The sequence below is a fragment of the Oncorhynchus clarkii genome, chromosome 10, assembly GCF_045791955.1.
Source record: "Oncorhynchus clarkii lewisi isolate Uvic-CL-2024 chromosome 10, UVic_Ocla_1.0, whole genome shotgun sequence".
Taxonomy (NCBI): domain Eukaryota; kingdom Metazoa; phylum Chordata; class Actinopteri; order Salmoniformes; family Salmonidae; genus Oncorhynchus; species Oncorhynchus clarkii.
This window is the reverse complement of record NC_092156.1, coordinates 2,825,692-2,844,353: the sequence shown is the minus strand read 5'-3', so window position 1 is coordinate 2,844,353 and position 18,662 is coordinate 2,825,692. Positions and strand designations below refer to the sequence as shown.

The 18,662-nt window shown below is 47.5% G+C and overlaps 1 protein-coding gene across 2 annotated transcripts in view; it reads right to left on the bottom strand.

Moving 5' to 3' along the window:
• The window catches only part of LOC139419379 (mothers against decapentaplegic homolog 9-like), a 28,637-nt gene extending 21,749 nt beyond the window's left edge, over positions 1 to 6,888 (bottom strand). For both annotated transcript variants that reach the window (XM_071169323.1, XM_071169324.1), the window contains exons 1-2: positions 6,218 to 6,888; positions 4,104 to 4,319 (exon numbers count right to left, since the gene is read on the bottom strand). In XM_071169323.1, the coding sequence (XP_071025424.1) occupies positions 4,104 to 4,319; positions 6,218 to 6,413 (412 nt within the window). In that variant the 5' untranslated portion in view covers positions 6,414 to 6,888. The remainder of the gene's footprint in view (positions 1 to 4,103; positions 4,320 to 6,217) is intronic.
• Positions 6,889 to 18,662: the final 11,774 nt, after the last annotated feature.

Genomic DNA, 18,662 nt, shown 5'->3' with positions numbered 1-18,662 from the left:
GTTACTATAGTTACATACCTGGTGTCTGTAGTGGTTACTATAGTTACATACCTGGTGTCTGTAGTGGTTACTATAGTTACATACCTGGTGTCTGTAGGGGTTACTATAGTTACATACCTGGTGTCTGTACCTGTCTGTAGAGGTTACTATAGTTACATACCTGGTGTCTGTAGTGGTTACTATAGTTACATACCTGGTGTCTGTAGTGGTTACTATAGTTACATACCTGGTGTCTGTAGGGGTTACTATAGTTATATACCTGGTGTCTGTAGTGGTTACTATAGTTACATACCTGGTGTCTGTAGTGGTTACTATAGTTACATACCTGGTGTCTGTAGGGGTCACTATAGTTACATACCTGGTGTCTGTAGTGGTTACTATAGTTACATACCTGGTGTATGTAGGGGTTAATATATATTCATACCTGGTGTCTGTAGGGGTTACTATAGTTACATACCTGGTGTCTGTAGTGGTTACTATAGTTATATACCTGGTGTCTGTAGGGGTTACTATAGTTACATACCTGGTGTATGTAGGGGTTAATATATCTTCATACCTGGTGTCTGTAGGGGTTACTATAGTTACATACCTGGTGTCTGTAGTGGTTACTATAGTTACATACCTGGTGTCTGTAGTGGTTACTATAGTTACATACCTGGTGTATGTAGGGGTTAATATATCTTCATACCTGGTGTCTGTAGGGGTTACTATAGTTACATACCTGGTGTCTGTAGGGGTTACTATAGTTACATACCTGGTGTCTGTAGGGGTTACTATATCTTCATACCTGGTGTCTGTAGGGGTTACTATATCTTCATACCTGGTGTCTGTAGGGGTTACTATAGTTACATACCTGGTGTCTGTAGGGGTTAATATAGTTACATACCTGGTGTCTGTAGGGGTTACTATAGTTACATACCTGGTGTCTGTAGGGGTTACTATAGTTATATACCTGGTGTCTGTACCTGTCTGAAGGGGTTACTATAGTTACATACCTGGTGTCTGTAGGGGTTACTATAGTTACATACCTGGTGTCTGTAGGGGTTACTATAGTTACATACCTGGTGCCTGTACCTCTCTGTACCTACCTGTCTGTAGGGGTTACTATAGTTACATACCTGGTGTCTGTAGGGGTTACTATAGTTACATACCTGGTGTCTGTACCTGTCTGTAGGGGTTAATATAGTTACATACCTGGTGTCTGTAGTGGTTACTATAGTTACATACCTGGTGTCTGTAGGGGTTACTATAGTTACATACCTGGTGTCTGTACATGTCTGTAGGGGTTACTATAGTTACATACCTGGTGTCTGTAGGGGTTACTACAGTTACATACCTGGTGTCTGTAGGGGTTACGATAGTTACATACCTGGTGTCTGTAGGGGTTACTATAGTTACATACCTGGTGTCTGTACCTGTCTGTAGGGGTTACTATAGTTACATACCTGGTGTCTGTAGGGGTTACTATAGTTACATACCTGGTGTCTGTAGGGGTTACTATAGTTACATACCTGGTGTCTGTAGTGGTTACTATAGTTACATACCTGGTGTCTGTAGTGGTTACTATAGTTACATACCTGGTGTCTGTAGTGGTTACTATAGTTACATACCTGGTGTCTGTAGTGGTTACTATAGTTACATACCTGGTGTCTGTAGTGGTTACTATAGTTACATACCTGGTGTCTGTAGGGGTTACTATAGTTACATACCTGGTGTCTGTACCTGTCTGTAGAGGTTACTATAGTTACATACCTGGTGTCTGTAGTGGTTACTATAGTTACATACCTGGTGTCTGTAGTGGTTACTATAGTTACATACCTGGTGTCTGTAGGGGTTACTATAGTTATATACCTGGTGTCTGTAGTGGTTACTATAGTTACATACCTGGTGTCTGTAGTGGTTACTATAGTTACATACCTGGTGTCTGTAGGGGTCACTATAGTTACATACCTGGTGTCTGTAGTGGTTACTATAGTTACATACCTGGTGTATGTAGGGGTTAATATATATTCATACCTGGTGTCTGTAGGGGTTACTATAGTTACATACCTGGTGTCTGTAGTGGTTACTATAGTTATATACCTGGTGTCTGTAGGGGTTACTATAGTTACATACCTGGTGTATGTAGGGGTTAATATATCTTCATACCTGGTGTCTGTAGGGGTTACTATAGTTACATACCTGGTGTCTGTAGTGGTTACTATAGTTACATACCTGGTGTATGTAGGGGTTAATATATCTTCATACCTGGTGTCTGTAGGGGTTACTATAGTTACATACCTGGTGTCTGTAGGGGTTACTATAGTTACATACCTGGTGTCTGTAGGGGTTACTATATCTTCATACCTGGTGTCTGTAGGGGTTACTATATCTTCATACCTGGTGTCTGTAGGGGTTACTATAGTTACATACCTGGTGTCTGTAGGGGTTAATATAGTTACATACCTGGTGTCTGTAGGGGTTACTATAGTTACATACCTGGTGTCTGTAGGGGTTACTATAGTTATATACCTGGTGTCTGTACCTGTCTGAAGGGGTTACTATAGTTACATACCTGGTGTCTGTAGGGGTTACTATAGTTACATACCTGGTGTCTGTAGGGGTTACTATAGTTACATACCTGGTGCCTGTACCTCTCTGTACCTACCTGTCTGTAGGGGTTACTATAGTTACATACCTGGTGTCTGTAGGGGTTACTATAGTTACATACCTGGTGTCTGTACCTGTCTGTAGGGGTTAATATAGTTACATACCTGGTGTCTGTAGTGGTTACTATAGTTACATACCTGGTGTCTGTAGGGGTTACTATAGTTACATACCTGGTGTCTGTACATGTCTGTAGGGGTTACTATAGTTACATACCTGGTGTCTGTAGGGGTTACTACAGTTACATACCTGGTGTCTGTAGGGGTTACGATAGTTACATACCTGGTGTCTGTAGGGGTTACTATAGTTACATACCTGGTGTCTGTACCTGTCTGTAGGGGTTACTATAGTTACATACCTGGTGTCTGTAGGGGTTACTATAGTTACATACCTGGTGTCTGTAGGGGTTACTATAGTTACATACCTGGTGTCTGTAGTGGTTACTATAGTTACATACCTGGTGTCTGTAGTGGTTACTATAGTTACATACCTGGTGTCTGTAGTGGTTACTATAGTTACATACCTGGTGTCTGTAGTGGTTACTATAGTTACATACCTGGTGTCTGTAGTGGTTACTATAGTTACATACCTGGTGTCTGTAGGGGTTACTATAGTTACATACCTGGTGTCTGTACCTGTCTGTAGAGGTTACTATAGTTACATACCTGGTGTCTGTAGTGGTTACTATAGTTACATACCTGGTGTCTGTAGTGGTTACTATAGTTACATACCTGGTGTCTGTAGGGGTTACTATAGTTATATACCTGGTGTCTGTAGTGGTTACTATAGTTACATACCTGGTGTCTGTAGTGGTTACTATAGTTACATACCTGGTGTCTGTAGGGGTCACTATAGTTACATACCTGGTGTCTGTAGTGGTTACTATAGTTACATACCTGGTGTATGTAGGGGTTAATATATATTCATACCTGGTGTCTGTAGGGGTTACTATAGTTACATACCTGGTGTCTGTAGTGGTTACTATAGTTATATACCTGGTGTCTGTAGGGGTTACTATAGTTACATACCTGGTGTATGTAGGGGTTAATATATCTTCATACCTGGTGTCTGTAGGGGTTACTATAGTTACATACCTGGTGTCTGTAGTGGTTACTATAGTTACATACCTGGTGTCTGTAGTGGTTACTATAGTTACATACCTGGTGTATGTAGGGGTAAATATATCTTCATACCTGGTGTCTGTAGGGGTTACTATAGTTACATACCTGGTGTCTGTAGGGGTTACTATAGTTACATACCTGGTGTCTGTAGGGGTTACTATATCTTCATACCTGGTGTCTGTAGGGGTTACTATATCTTCATACCTGGTGTCTGTAGGGGTTACTATAGTTACATACCTGGTGTCTGTAGGGGTTAATATAGTTACATACCTGGTGTCTGTAGGGGTTACTATAGTTACATACCTGGTGTCTGTAGGGGTTACTATAGTTACATACCTGGTGTCTCTACCCGTCTGTAGTGGTAGGGGTTGATACAGATGTCTTTCTGTTTGGATCCGAAGGCGAATTGGCAGCACTCCAAGGCCTTGAGTTCATGATGAGACTGTAGGTCAGGCCACCTCCACACTCTGCAGTAGATGACGTGGGGGAGACCTTTACGATGGGATACCTGGAGACGACCGTCCAGAGACCGAGGGATCGTCACACACTTACCTGGTGGAAGAGGTAGAGAGGGGTTCAGAGACACATAGAGGAGATGGAGGAGGTAGAGAGGGGGTCAGAGCCACATAGAGGAGATGGAGGAGGTAGAGTGGGGGTCAGATACACATAGAGGAGATGGAGGAGGTAGAGAGGGGGTCAGAGACACAGAGAAGATGGAGGAGGTAGAGAGGGGGTCAGATACACATAGAGGAGTTGGAGGAGGTAGAGAGGGGGTCAGAGACACATAGAGGAGGAAGAAGAGGTAGAGAGGGAGGTTAGAGACACATAGAGGAGGAAGAAGAGGTACCACACCACACACACCACACACCCCACAAACCACACCACACACACACCACACCCACACACTACACCATACACCCCACACCACCCCACACACCCCCCACCATACCACACACACCACTCACACACACAAACAAACCACACACACACACACCACACACCATACCACACACACCACACACACAAACCACACGACACACCATACACACACACAAACCACACCACACCACACACACCACACACAAACCACACACAAACCACACACACCACACCACACACAGACCACACATACCACACACACCACCACACCACACAGCACACACACCACACGCCCCACACACCACACCCACCCCACACCATACACACACCACACCCCACCACACCACACCCCACACACCACCACACCCCACACACACACATACACCACACACACCACACACCCCACAAACCACACCACACTACACACACACACACACACACACACACACACACACACACCACACACCACACCATACCACACACACCACACACACACACCACACACCACACCATACCACACACACCACACACACAAACCACACCACACACCACACCACACATACACCACACCACACACACCCCACACCACACACCCCGCAAACCACACCACACACACACAAACCACACCACACCCACCCCACACCACACCCACCACCACACACACCCCACAGCACCCCACACACCACACCCCACACACACCCCACACCATACACACTCCAAACCACACACACACAGTCCCTCACTGGGTTTTCCGGGGCAACTGAGAGCCACACCACACAAACCACACCACACAACACCACACATACACACACACCACACACACACAGTCCCTCACTGGGTTTTCCGGGGCAACTGAGAGCCACACCACACAACACCACACATACACACACACCACACACACCACACACACACAGTCCCTCACTGGGTTTTCCGGGGCAACTGAGAGCCACACCACACAACACCACACATACACACACACCACACACACCACACACACACAGTCCCTCACTGGGTTTTCCGGGGCAACTGAGAGCCACACCACACAACACCACACATACACACACACCACACACACCACACACACACAGTCCCTCACTGGGTTTTCCGGGGCAACTGAGAGCCACACCACACAACACCACACCCCACCACACCCCCACACCACACACACAGTCCCTCACTGGGTTTTCCGGGGCAACTGAGAGCCACACCACACAACACCACACATACACACACACCACACACACCACACACACAGTCCCTCACTGGGTTTTCCGGGGCAACTGAGAGCCACACCACACACACCACACACACAGTCCCTCACTGGGTTTTCCGGGGCAACTGAGAGCCACACCACACCACACCACACAGTCCCTCACTGGGTTTTCCGGGGCAACTGAGAGCCACACCACACCACACAGCCCCTCACTGGGTTTTCCGGGGCAACTGAGAGCCACACCACACCACACAGCCCCTCACTGGGTTTTCCGGGGCAACTGAGAGCCACACCACACCACACAGCCCCTCACTGGGTTTTCCGGGGCAACTGAGAGCCACACCACACAGTCCCTCACTGGGTTTTCCGGGGCAACTGAGAGCTCTCTCCAGCTCCTCCATCGCTCCTTTCTTCTTCTTTACTTTCTTCACCAGGGAGTCCACAGCCTTCTCCGCCCACTTCTCCTCTTCATCGCCCTGTTTCCATCCCAGCAGCCTCTTCACCGCTGGACTGGTGAAGGAGAAGAGGGACGTAATGGAGGTGGACGAGTGCATAATGGATTGAGGGAATGGGATGGACGGAGGTGAGAGAGGGGGGAAGAAGGGGATAGTGGGAATGGGATGGATGGAGGTGAGAGAGGGGGGAAGAAGGGGATAGTGGGAATGGGATGGACGGAGGTGAGAGAGGGGGGAGAAGGGGATAGAGGGAATGGGATGTACGGAGGTGAGAGAGGGGGGAAGAAGGGGATAGAGGGAATGGGATGGACGGAGGTGAGAGACGGGGGAAGAAGGGGATTGAGGGAATGGGATGGACAGAGGTGAGAGAGGGGGGAGAAGGGGATGGAGGGAATGGGATGGATTAACTTCCACGCAGGTAGAGGAGTGAGGGAAGTTTGGGTTCTTTGGTTCTGTTTGTGCTTCCCAAAGAGACCAGGAGTAGGGAGGAACGTCTGGAACGGAGGTGGGAATGTTGGAACGCTGCCACCATCCCAAATATCTTATTTTTCTTCTCTCTCGCTCTCTCTCTTTCTGTTTCTTTCTCTCTCTCTCTGTTTCTGTTTCTTCTTCTCTCTCTCTCTCTCTCTCTCTCTCTCTCTCTCTCTCTCTCTCTCTCTCTCTCTCTCTCTCTCTCTCTCTCTTTCAGTTTCTTCTTCTCTCTCTCTCAATTCAATTCAATTCAATTCAAGGGCTTTATCTCTCTCTCTCTCCTTCTCTCTGTCTGTCTCCTGGTCTGTTATTCCTCACACAGTCAGAAGTCCCGGTCGGGTTTCAGACATCTAGCCAGAGAAGAGAGGGACAGAGTTAGGTGCTAATTTAACACACATACAATATTGATTTTGTTAGGAGATAATTAGGGCTGGGATAATGAATCAAGTCTATGGGGACTGTAGGGATTATATATCAAATCAGTCATCAAGTCTATGGGGACTGTAGGGATTATATATCAGATCAGTCATCAAGTCTATGGGGACTGTGGGGATTATATATCAGATCAGTCATCAAGTCTATGGGGACTGTGGGGATTATATATCAGATCAGTCATCAAGTCTATGGGGACTGTGGGGATTATATATCAGATCAGTCATCAAGTCTATGGGGACTGTAGGGATTATATATCAAATCAGTCAAATGGATTAATACAGTCAATTTTATATCAGCAGTTGGTTTACAGTAACCCAACCTATATTCCTCTTTCTTTCCCAGGACGCCCTCTTTCTCTCTCTCCCCCCTCCCCCTCCCTCCCCCTCTCCCCTCTTTATTCCATTGTCAAACAGTCTAATGTAGCCAACACATAGTTGTCCAGTAGTTAGGTAGTTTATGTGGTCTGGTAAAAGGGAGTATTGTGGCTTCTTCCTCAGAACCCCTAGTTCCTGTCGTTCCTCCTCAGAACCCCTGGTTCCTGTCGTTCCTCCTCAGAACCCCTGGTTACTGTCGTTCCTCCTCAGATCCCCTGGTTCCTGTCGTTCCTCCTCAGAACCCCTGGTTCCTGTCGCTCCTCCTCAGAAGCCCTGGTTCCTGTCGTTCCTCCTCAGAACCCCTGGTTACTGTCGCTCCTCCTCAGAACCCCTGGTTCCTGTCGTTCCTCCTCAGAAGCCCTGGTTACTGTCGCTCCTCCTCAGAACCCCTGGTTCCTGTCGTTCCTCCTCAGAACCCCTGGTTCCTGTCGTTCCTCCTCAGAACCCTGGGTTACTGTCGTTCCTCCTCAGAACCCCTGGTTCCTGTCGTTCCTCCTCAGAACCCCTGGTTCCTGTCGTTCCTCCTCAGAACCCCTGGTTCCTGTCGTTCCTCCTCAGAACCCCTGGTTCCTGTCGTTCCTCCTCAGAACCCCTGGTTCCTGTCGTTCCTCCTCAGAACCCCTGGTTCCTGTCGTTCCTCAGAAACCCTGGTTCCTGTCGTTCCTCAGAACCCCTGGTTACTGTCGTTCCTCAGAACCCCTGGTTCCTGTTGTTCCTCCTCAGAACCCCTGGTTACTGTTGTTCCTTCTCAGAACCCCTGGTTCCTGTTGTTCCTCCTCAGAACCCCTGGTTCCTGTTGTTCTTCCTGAAAACCCCTGGTTACTATTGTTCCTCCTGAAAACCCCTGGTTACTGTCGTTCCTCCTCAGAACCCCTGGTTCCTGTCATTCCTCCTCAGAACCCCTGGTTGCTGTCGTTCCTCAGAACCCCTGGTTGCTGTCGTTCCTCAGAACCCCTGGTTACTGTCGTTCCTCAGAACCCATGGTTACTGTCGTTCCTCCTCAGAACCCCTGGTTACTGTCGTTCCTCCTCAGAACCGCTGGTTCCTGTCGTTCCTCAGAACCCCTGGTTACTGTCGTTCCTCCTAAGAAACCCTGGTTCCTGTCGTTCCTCAGAACCCCTGGTTCCTGTTGTTCCTCCTCAGAACCCCTGGTTACTGTTGTTCCTTCTCAGAACCCCTGGTTCCTGTTGTTCCTCCTCAGAACCCCTGGTTCCTGTTGTTCTTCCTGAAAACCCCTGGTTACTATTGTTCCTCCTGAAAACCCCTGGTTACTGTCGTTCCTCCTCAGAACCCCTGGTTACTGTCGTTCCTCCTCAGAACCGCTGGTTCCTGTCGTTCCTCAGAACCCCTGGTTACTGTCGTTCCTCCTAAGAAACCCTGGTTCCTGTCGTTCCTCAGAACCCCTGGTTACTGTCGTTCCTCAGAACCCCTGGTTCCTGTTGTTCCTCCTCAGAACCCCTGGTTACTGTTGTTCCTTCTCAGAACCCCTGGTTCCTGTTGTTCCTCCTCAGAACCCCTGGTTCCTGTTGTTCTTCCTGAAAACCACTGGTTACTATTGTTCCTCCTGAAAACCCCTGGTTACTATTGTTCCTCCTCAGAACCCCTGGTTACTGTTGTTCCTCAGAACCCCTGGTTCCCGTTGTTCCTCCTCAGTACCCCTGGTTTCTGTTGTTCCTTCTCAGAACCCCTGGTTACTGTCATCCTCCTCAAAACCCCTGGTTACTGTTGTTCCTCCTCAAAACCCCTGGTTCCTGTTGTTCCTCCTCAGAACCCCTGGTTCCTGTTGTTCCTCCTCAGAACCCCTGGTTCCTGTTGTTCCTCCTCAGAACCCCTGGTTCCTGTTGTTCCTCCTCAGAACCCCTGGTTAGTATTGTTCCTCCTGAAAACCTCTGGAACATGTTGTTCCTCCTCAGAACCTCTGGTTCCTGTTGTTCCTCCTCAGAACCCCTGGTTACTATTGTTCCTCCTGAAAACCTCTGGTTCCTGTTGTTCCTCCTCAGAACCCCTGGTTCCTGTTGTTCTTCCTGAAAACCCCTGGTTACTATTGTTCCTACTGAAAACCCCTGGTTACTATTGTTGCTCCTCAGAACCCCTGGTTACTGTTGTTCCTCAGAACCCCTGGTTCCCGTTGTTCCTCCTCAGTACCCCTGGTTTCTGTTGTTCCTTCTCAGAACCCCTGGTTACTGTCATTCTCCTCAAAACCCCTGGTTACTGTTGTTCCTCCTCAAAACCCCTGGTTACTATTGTTCCTCATCAGAACCCCTGGTTCCTGTTGTTCCTCCTCAGAACCCCTGGTTCCTGTTGTTCCTCCTCAGAACCCCTGGTTCCTGTTGTTCCTCCTCAGAACCCCTGGTTCCTGTTGTTCCTCCTCAGAACCCCTGGTTAGTATTGTTCCTCCTGAAAACCTCTGGAACATGTTGTTCCTCCTCAGAACCTCTGGTTCCTTTTGTTCCTCCTCAGAACCCCTGGTTACTATTGTTCCTCCTGAAAACCTCTGGTTCCTGTTGTTCCTCCTCAGAACCTCTGGTTCCTGTTGTTCCTCCTCAGAACCCCTGGTTAGTATTGTTCCTCCTGAAAACCTCTGGAACATGTTGTTCCTCCTCAGAACCTCTGGTTATTTTTGTTCCTCCTCAGAACCCCTGGTTACTATTGTTCCTCCTGAAAACCTCTGGTTCCTGTTGTTCCTCCTCAGAACCTCTGGTTCCTGTTGTTCCTCCTCAGAACCCCTGGTTACTATTGTTCCTCCTGAAAACCTCTGGTTCCTGTTGTTCCTCCTCAGAACCCCTGGTTCCTGTTGTTCCTCCTCAGAACCCCTGGTTACTATTGTTCCTCCTGAAAACCTCTGGTTCCTGTTGCTACTCCTAAGAACCTCTGGTTCCTGTTGTTCCTCAGAACCCCTGGTTACTGTTGTTCATGATCTGTAGCTCTTCATGTTTGAACCTCTTGGACTGGCATGACAAACCGGATATTATATTGATCTTATTATGTTATATCTGCATTATAATCTATAGTACATAGAATATAGGCAACATAAAAAAGGCCCAACATCTGGGAGTTGAATGCACCATATTGACATGCGGGGAGCAAACTCACTATAATTCAGCATGCAAGTGAGTTTCATTCTGTGACTGTGCGCAGATGGGAAAACAGCACAGAGTGAGAACTGAGCGAGCCTTTTTTTCAGCCCGTCGCCGGTCATTTAAAAACCTACTATCATTGACAGTGGAAGTAAACAACCATGAAAGAGAGAGCGTCATCTTACTCCGCGGTATTTAGCCTAGATGTCAGTTGGAAAAATGTGCCTATAACAGCGTGGGTTACTAGGTTTGTATTTTGTCAGCTGCGGCGCCAACACTATAAGCTGCACTTGAATGCGGTAGGACGACACCAGCGCGTCTGTTCCCGCTCTGCCTGTCTTGACTCCTTTATGAAACTGGCGTCACTCCGTCTACAGGCTCAATTAGGCTGAATTACCTAATGCTTTATCACCAGAACACCCCCCCCCCCTCCCTGAATATAAACACACCAGTTTATTTGTATTACGAGGAAGTCGTTTTTCTGTACATGATGGTGAGTTCCCCTCCTCGACCTCTACACACCTACATACTAAGAGATCGGCAAGGTAAACACTGTCACACAAACACACTGCTTTCCGCCTAGTGGTGGTTTTACTAGGGGCTAGGGCTTTACATAGCACTCTATCTGGTTTACATATCAGCATCACAATCTCTTCTGCTATTTCACTGTTTCCCACTACAGTCAACCACGCTTTCAAATGGCTGCAATGACTTCTGATTAACACGTAACACCCTGGCCTATTAAATATAAAGGCTGAGCTCATAAGGCCTATAACATCCAATACAAATTAAGTGAATCAGAATCTGAAAATCCTTCTCATGTTTACCCCGTTGATATGTTTGACCTACAATCCCCAAAACAACATGTATTTAACATGCTCATGTCTGTTTGTAATCAAACAACACTTGAGGATCCACAAATTAAAGTTAGTTTTATCCCCTCAAAACACATAATATTCTGTCTCTTACCTCTGCAATGGGATGTCCATTCAATATGCCCTGCATGGTTGTTGTGGATGAGGGATGATCCCTGTCCCCACACGTGCCTCTGTGTGTGTGTGTGTGTGTGTGTGTGTGTGTGATGTCTATCTGGCCGGTTGAGCGCAACGTAGAGCAGAGAGAGAGAGACAGAGAGACAGAGAGAGAGAGAGAGAGAGAGAGAGAGCAGTCAGTAGGTGTGGAGCCTGCTTGCTAGGAGCCCTGGATCCTCCGCTTGCCGAGCGGAGCGCCACAACCCCGGCGTCAGACAGGCTGGAGCCGCAGGCGCCTGAGTGCCAGATCCCTCCGCAGCCTGCCCCTGGAACTTTCCCAGAATTTCAGAGAGATTCAGACAGACAGACAGCAGCGGTGTGTGTTCTCTCTCTCTCTCGGTGTGTGTGTGTGTTGCTCATCCTAAAGCTATCCGTAACATTACACAGATAATTGTAATTATATTGCCCATATTAAAGACTATATATTTACCTGGTATAGAGTGAATATATATATATATATTGAGTACTATAGACTATATATTTACCTGGTATAGAGTGAATGTATATATATATATATATATATATATATTGAGTACTATAGACTATATATTTACCTGGTATAGAGTGAATGTATATATATATAATGGTTGAGAACTATAGACTATATATTTACCTGGTATAGAGTGAATATACATATATATATATATATATATATGGTTGAGAACTATAGACTATATATTTACATGGTATAGAGTGAATATATATATATATATATATATATATATATATATATATATATATATATATATATATATTGAGTACTATAGACTATATATTTACCTGGTATAGAGTGAATATATATATATGGTTGAATACTATAGATTATTATATCCCAGGCTGCTGGAGAGGGGGGTGTCAGCGCAGGTTAGAGAGCGCTGCTGTGTGTGTGTTGGTGTGTGTGTGTGTGTGTGTGTGTGTTGGTGTGTGTGTGTTGGTGTGTGTGTGTGTGTTGGTGTGTGTGTGTGTGTTGGTGTGTGTGTGTGTGTGTGTGTGTTGGTGTGTGTGTGTGTGTGTGTTTGCGCATCGTTAAAAATGGCCGTAAATCCATCATGTCAACAGGTTTTATCCACCCATCTATTTAATTATTATTTTTTTTTAACATTTATTAAACTAGGCAAGTCATTTAATAAGAACAAATTCTTATTTACTATGACGGCCAAACCTGGAAGACGCTGGGCGTGTATGAAATTACACAAAATACACTGACTAATACACTGCCTAGGTGCGCCGCCCGATGGGACTCCCAATCACGGCCGGTTGTGATACAGCCTGGATTCAACCAAATCTACCCTGGTTAAAATGTTAAATAACGGTTTCATTGTTTATGGTTTGTTTCTTTTCACAATTCATCCATGAAGGGTGTGTTGACGAGGTGTCCGCTAGCTGCCATATCGCCAACACACACGTCGTAGAACACACACGTCGTAGATGTGAAAAGAAACCATAAACAATGAAACCGTTATTTAACATTTTAACCAGGGGGCAGATTTAACAGCAATTATTTCAACATATACATTGTTTATTAAATGTAAGACACATATTGATGTAACCAGTCAATGATGCCACCTGTAAAATTATTTTAGAGGATGGAACCATTATAAATGTTTTTTATTCTGTCCAGATGTGTCTACACTTTTAAGGGGGGGGGGGGGGGGGCAGGATATTCTGATCACAACGTGTCTTTTGATTGTCTACACCTGTCTAAAAAAAAGGTGGGTACAATCAGAATGTGGACAACAGGGTAAAAGACGCAAGTAAGAACCAGGTATAAGAGGGGCTACGGTGTAACACTGAAACAAGAGCACCTGTGCTTTATAATAGTTTATATACTATGGCGATATTCTAAAATACCGAATAGCCTTTCATACAACAACAAAAAATAATGCCTCAAGACGCTTTAATCTCATTCTATGAACAAGTGATAATAGTTTGCAGTAGCCTCGTTTAGAGACGCTTCACTCAGACTATTTTTCATTGCGGATGGATACACCCCGTATTGTGTGAGTGCTGTGACTGATCCAGTTAATGACGCAAGCCTGGCTGGCGACAGCGAGTCTAGAAGTTTGACAGTTTCACAGTTTACAACAACTGTTGTGGAACGGAACAATACGTCCGATATTATTAAGAGCATCCATATAGAGGGATTTTCTCAAATCATATTTCTCGGGACAGACGGATCGTCCAGACCAGAACATAGTGGAAAAACGAGGTCGGGAGACCTGTCAGCGTATCCTGATTCAAGGTATAACATAACGGAGGAGAGCGCATCACGCAGTGAATGCGTGTCATCTCAGTATGAAATAGTTCACAAATATTTCTCATCCCTCTTCATCCCCCTTTGCATAGAAACTTGGCTATTTAAGATAGAAAATAAATTACACAAAATACACTGACTAATACACTGCCTAGGGGCTAAACCAATCATAATGGCATAGAATAAGATATATAAAGACTGTATGGAAAAATGACTTCCTGACAGAGAGGTGCAGCAGATGCAGAGAGAGAAAGAGAGAGGAGGGAGAGAGAGGGGAGAGAGGGGGAGAGAGAGGGGGAGAGAGAGAGGGGGGAGAGGGGGAGAGAGAGAGGGGGGAGAGAGAGGGGGAGAGAGGCAGGGGCCAACTGGCCATCTGGAATTTCAGGCAAATGACAGATGGGCTGGGCCAATTCAATCCCAGTGGGTCTGTCTAATTTGGGTTTTTCCCCCACAAAATTATAATTGTCTGTATAATAATGGAGGGAAAAATGGGCCTGTATGTAAGGAATGGCAGGGCTGATTTTTGGGTCCCAGTCTGCCCCTGGAGAGAGGGGAGGGGGGAGAGAGAGGGGGAGAGAGAGAGGGGGAGAGAGAGAGGGGGGAGAGAGAGAGAGGAGGGGGAGAGAGAGAGAGGAGGGGGGAGAGAGAGAGGGGGAGAGAGAGAGGAGGGGGAGAGAGAGGAGGGGGGAGAGAGAGGAGGGGAGAGAGAGAGGAGGGGAGAGAGAGAGGAGGGGGGAGAGAGAGAGGAGGGGGGAGAGAGAGAGGAGGGGGGAGAGAGAGAGGAGGGGGGAGAGAGAGAGGAGGGGAGAGAGAGAGAGGAGGGGGAGAGAGAGGGGAGAGAGAGAGAGGAGAGGTGAGAGAGAGAAGAGGGGAGAGAGAGGGGGAGAGGAAAGGGGGCAGAAAGATAGAGGGCAGAGAGAGACATGCAGACAGACAGACAGCAGGACAAACAGGATCCACTCCCTGTGTCTCTCTGTGTCTCTGGCTCTCTGTGTCTCTGTCTCTCTGTGTCTCTCTCTGTGTCTCTTTCTCTGTGTCTCTCTCTCTGTCTCTCTCTCTCTGTGTCTCTCTCTCAGTGTCTCTCTCTCTGTGTCTCTCTCTGTGTCTCTCTCTCAGTGTCTCTCTGTGTCTCTCTCTCTGTGTCTCTCTCTCTCTGTGTCTCTCTCTCTGTGTCTCTCTCTCTGTCTCCCTCTCTGTGTCTCTCTCTGTCTCAGTCTGTCTCTCTCTGTCTCAGTCTGTCTCTCTCTCTCTATCTCTCTCTCTCTCTCTCTCTGTGTCTCTCTCTCTCTCAATCTCTCTGTCTCTCAGCCTGCCAGACTGTCTAGCTGTCTGTCTGCCAGACTGTCTAGCTGTCTGTCTGCCAGACTGTCTAGCTGTCTGTCTGCCAGACTGTCTAGCTGTCTGTCTGCCACTCTCTCTCGATCACTGTTTATCTGTGTGCCAACAGACTCACTGACTTCGTAACTCTTCTCTTCGTTACGTAAGCAGGCACAACCATGGACAGTTCCAAGGAGCTGTGGTCATGTAGGCTGGGGAACAGCTCCGTCTCTCCGGCTGCCGTCAGGAAGTACTTCTCCTTCTCATGACGCTTCAGGTCCACCGGCAGTCAGATGGGCTACCAGCAAAACAGGACCACAACAGTGCTGAGATTCAGGTTCTAGATTGTTCTAGATCAGGGTCGGCAAGTAGCCTAGAGGAGCATTTGGCCAGTAACTGTAAGGTTGCTAGATTGAATCCCCGAGCTCAGTGCTCCTTCCCTAGGCCCCAATCAACCCTTAAACCAGTCTGAAACCAACCCCTTCCTTAGGCCCCAATCAACCCTCAACCCTTAAACCAGTCTGAACCAACCCCTTCCCTAGGCCCCAATCAACCCACTTCTGGTTAACCCCTTCCTTAGGCCCCAACCAACCCTTAAACCAGTCTGAACCAACCCCTTCCCTAGGTCCCAATCAACCCACTTCTGGTTAACCCCTTCCTTAGGCCCCAATCAACCCTTAAACCAGTCTGAAACCAACCCCTTCCCTAGGCCCCAATCAACCCTAAAACCAACCCCTTCCTTAGGCCCCAATCAACCCTTAAACCAGTCTGAAACCAACCCCTTCCTTAGGCCCCAACAAATCCTTAAACCAGTCTGAAACCAACCCCTTCCCTAGGCCCCAATCAACCCTTAAACCAGTCTGAAACCAACCCCTTCCTTAGGCCCCAACCAACCCTTAAACCAGTCTGAAACCAACCCCTTCCCTAGACCCCAATCAACCCTTAATCCAGTCTGAAACCAACCCCTTCCCTAGACCCCAATCAACCCTTAAACCAGTCTGAAACCAACCCCTTCCCTAGACCCCAATCAACCCTTAAACCAGTCTGAAACCAACCCCTTCCCTAGACCCCAATCAACCCTTAAACCAGTCTGAAACCAACCCCTTCCCTAGGCCCCAATCAACCCACTTCTAGTTAACCCCTTCCTTAGGCCCCAATCAACCCACTTCTAGTTAACCCCTTCCCTAGACCCCAATCAACCCACTTCTAGTTAACCCCTTCCTTAGGCCCCAATCAACCCACTTCTAGTTAACCCCTTCCTTAGGCCCCAATCAACCCTTAAACCAGTCTGAAACCAACCCCTTCCCTAGACCCCAATCAACCCACTTCTGGTTAACCCCTTCCTTAGACCCCAATCAACCCACTTCTAGTTAACCCCTTCCTTAGACCCCAATCAACCCACTTCTAGTTAACCCCTTCCCTAGACCCCAATCAACCCACTTCTAGTTAACCCCTTCCTTAGACCCCAATCAACCCACTTCTGGTTAACCCCTTCCTTAGGCCCCAATCAACCCACTTCTAGTTAACCCCTTCCTTAGACCCCAATCAACCCACTTCTAGTTAACCCCTTCCTTAGACCCCAATCAACCCACTTCTAGTTAACCCCTTCCCTAGGTCCCAATCAACCCACTTCTAGTTAACCCTTCCCTAGGTCCCAATCAACCCACTTCTAGTTAACCCCTTCCTTGGGCCCCAACCAACCCACTTCTAGTTAACCCCTTCCTTGGGCCCCAACCAACCCACTTCTAGTTAACCCCTTCCTTAGGCCCCAATCAACCCACTTCTAGTTAACCCCTTCCTTAGACCCCAATCAACCCACTTCTAGTTAACCCCTTCCTTAGGCCCCAATCAACCCACTTCTAGTTAACCCCTTCCTTAGGCCCCAATCAACCCACTTCTGGTTAACCCCTTCCTTAGGCCCCAATCAACCCACTTCTAGTTAACCCCTTCCTTAGGCCCCAATCAACCCACTTCTAGTTAACCCCTTCCTTAGACCCCAATCAACCCACTTCTAGTTAACCCCTTCCTTAGACCCCAATCAACCCACTTCTAGTTAACCCCTTCCCTAGGTCCCAATCAACCCACTTCTAGTTAACCCTTCCCTAGGTCCCAATCAACCCACTTCTAGTTAACCCCTTCCTTGGGCCCCAACCAACCCACTTCTAGTTAACCCCTTCCTTGGGCCCCAACCAACCCACTTCTAGTTAACCCCTTCCTTAGACCCCAATCAACCCACTTCTAGTTAACCCCTTCCCTAGGTCCCAATCAACCCACTTCTAGTTAACCCTTCCCTAGGTCCCAATCAACCCACTTCTAGTTAACCCCTTCCTTGGGCCCCAACCAACCCACTTCTAGTTAACCCCTTCCTTGGGCCCCAACCAACCCACTTCTAGTTAACCCCTTCCTTAGGCCCCAATCAACCCACTTCTAGTTAACCCCTTCCTTAGACCCCAATCAACCCACTTCTAGTTAACCCCTTCCTTAGGCCCCAATCAACCCACTTCTAGTTAACCCCTTCCTTAGGCCCCAATCAACCCACTTCTGGTTAACCCCTTCCTTAGGCCCCAATCAAACCACTTCTAGTTAACCCCTTCCTTAGGCCCCAATCAACCCACTTCTAGTTAACCCCTTCCTTAGACCCCAATCAACCCACTTCTAGTTAACCCCTTCCTTAGACCCCAATCAACCCACTTCTAGTTAACCCCTTCCCTAGGTCCCAATCAACCCACTTCTAGTTAACCCTTCCCTAGGTCCCAATCAACCCACTTCTAGTTAACCCCTTCCTTGGGCCCCAACCAACCCACTTCTAGTTAACCCCTTCCTTGGGCCCCAACCAACCCACTTCTAGTTAACCCCTTCCTTAGACCCCAATCAACCCACTTCTAGTTAACCCCTTCCCTAGACCCCAATCAACCCACTTCTAGTTAACCCCTTCCTTGGGCCCCAACCAACCCACTTCTAGTTAACCCCTTCCCTAGACCCCAATCAACCCACTTCTAGTTAACCCCTTCCTAGGCCCCAATCAACCCACTTCTAGTTAACCCCTTCCTTAGGCCCCAATCAACCCACTTCTAGTTAACCCCTTCCTTAGACCCCAATCAACCCACTTCTAGTTAACCCCTTCCTTAGACCCCAATCAACCCACTTCTAGTTAACCCCTTCCCTAGACCCCAATCAACCCACTTCTAGTTAACCCCTTCCTTAGACCCCAATCAACCCACTTCTAGTTAACCCCTTCCTTAGGCCCCAATCAACCCACTTCTAGTTAACCCCTTCCTTAGACCCCAATCAACCCACTTCTAGTTAACCCCTTCCTTAGACCCCAATCAACCCACTTCTAGTTAACCCCTTCCTTGCCTTCACTGCCCAATACCAAATCCACCTTTCTT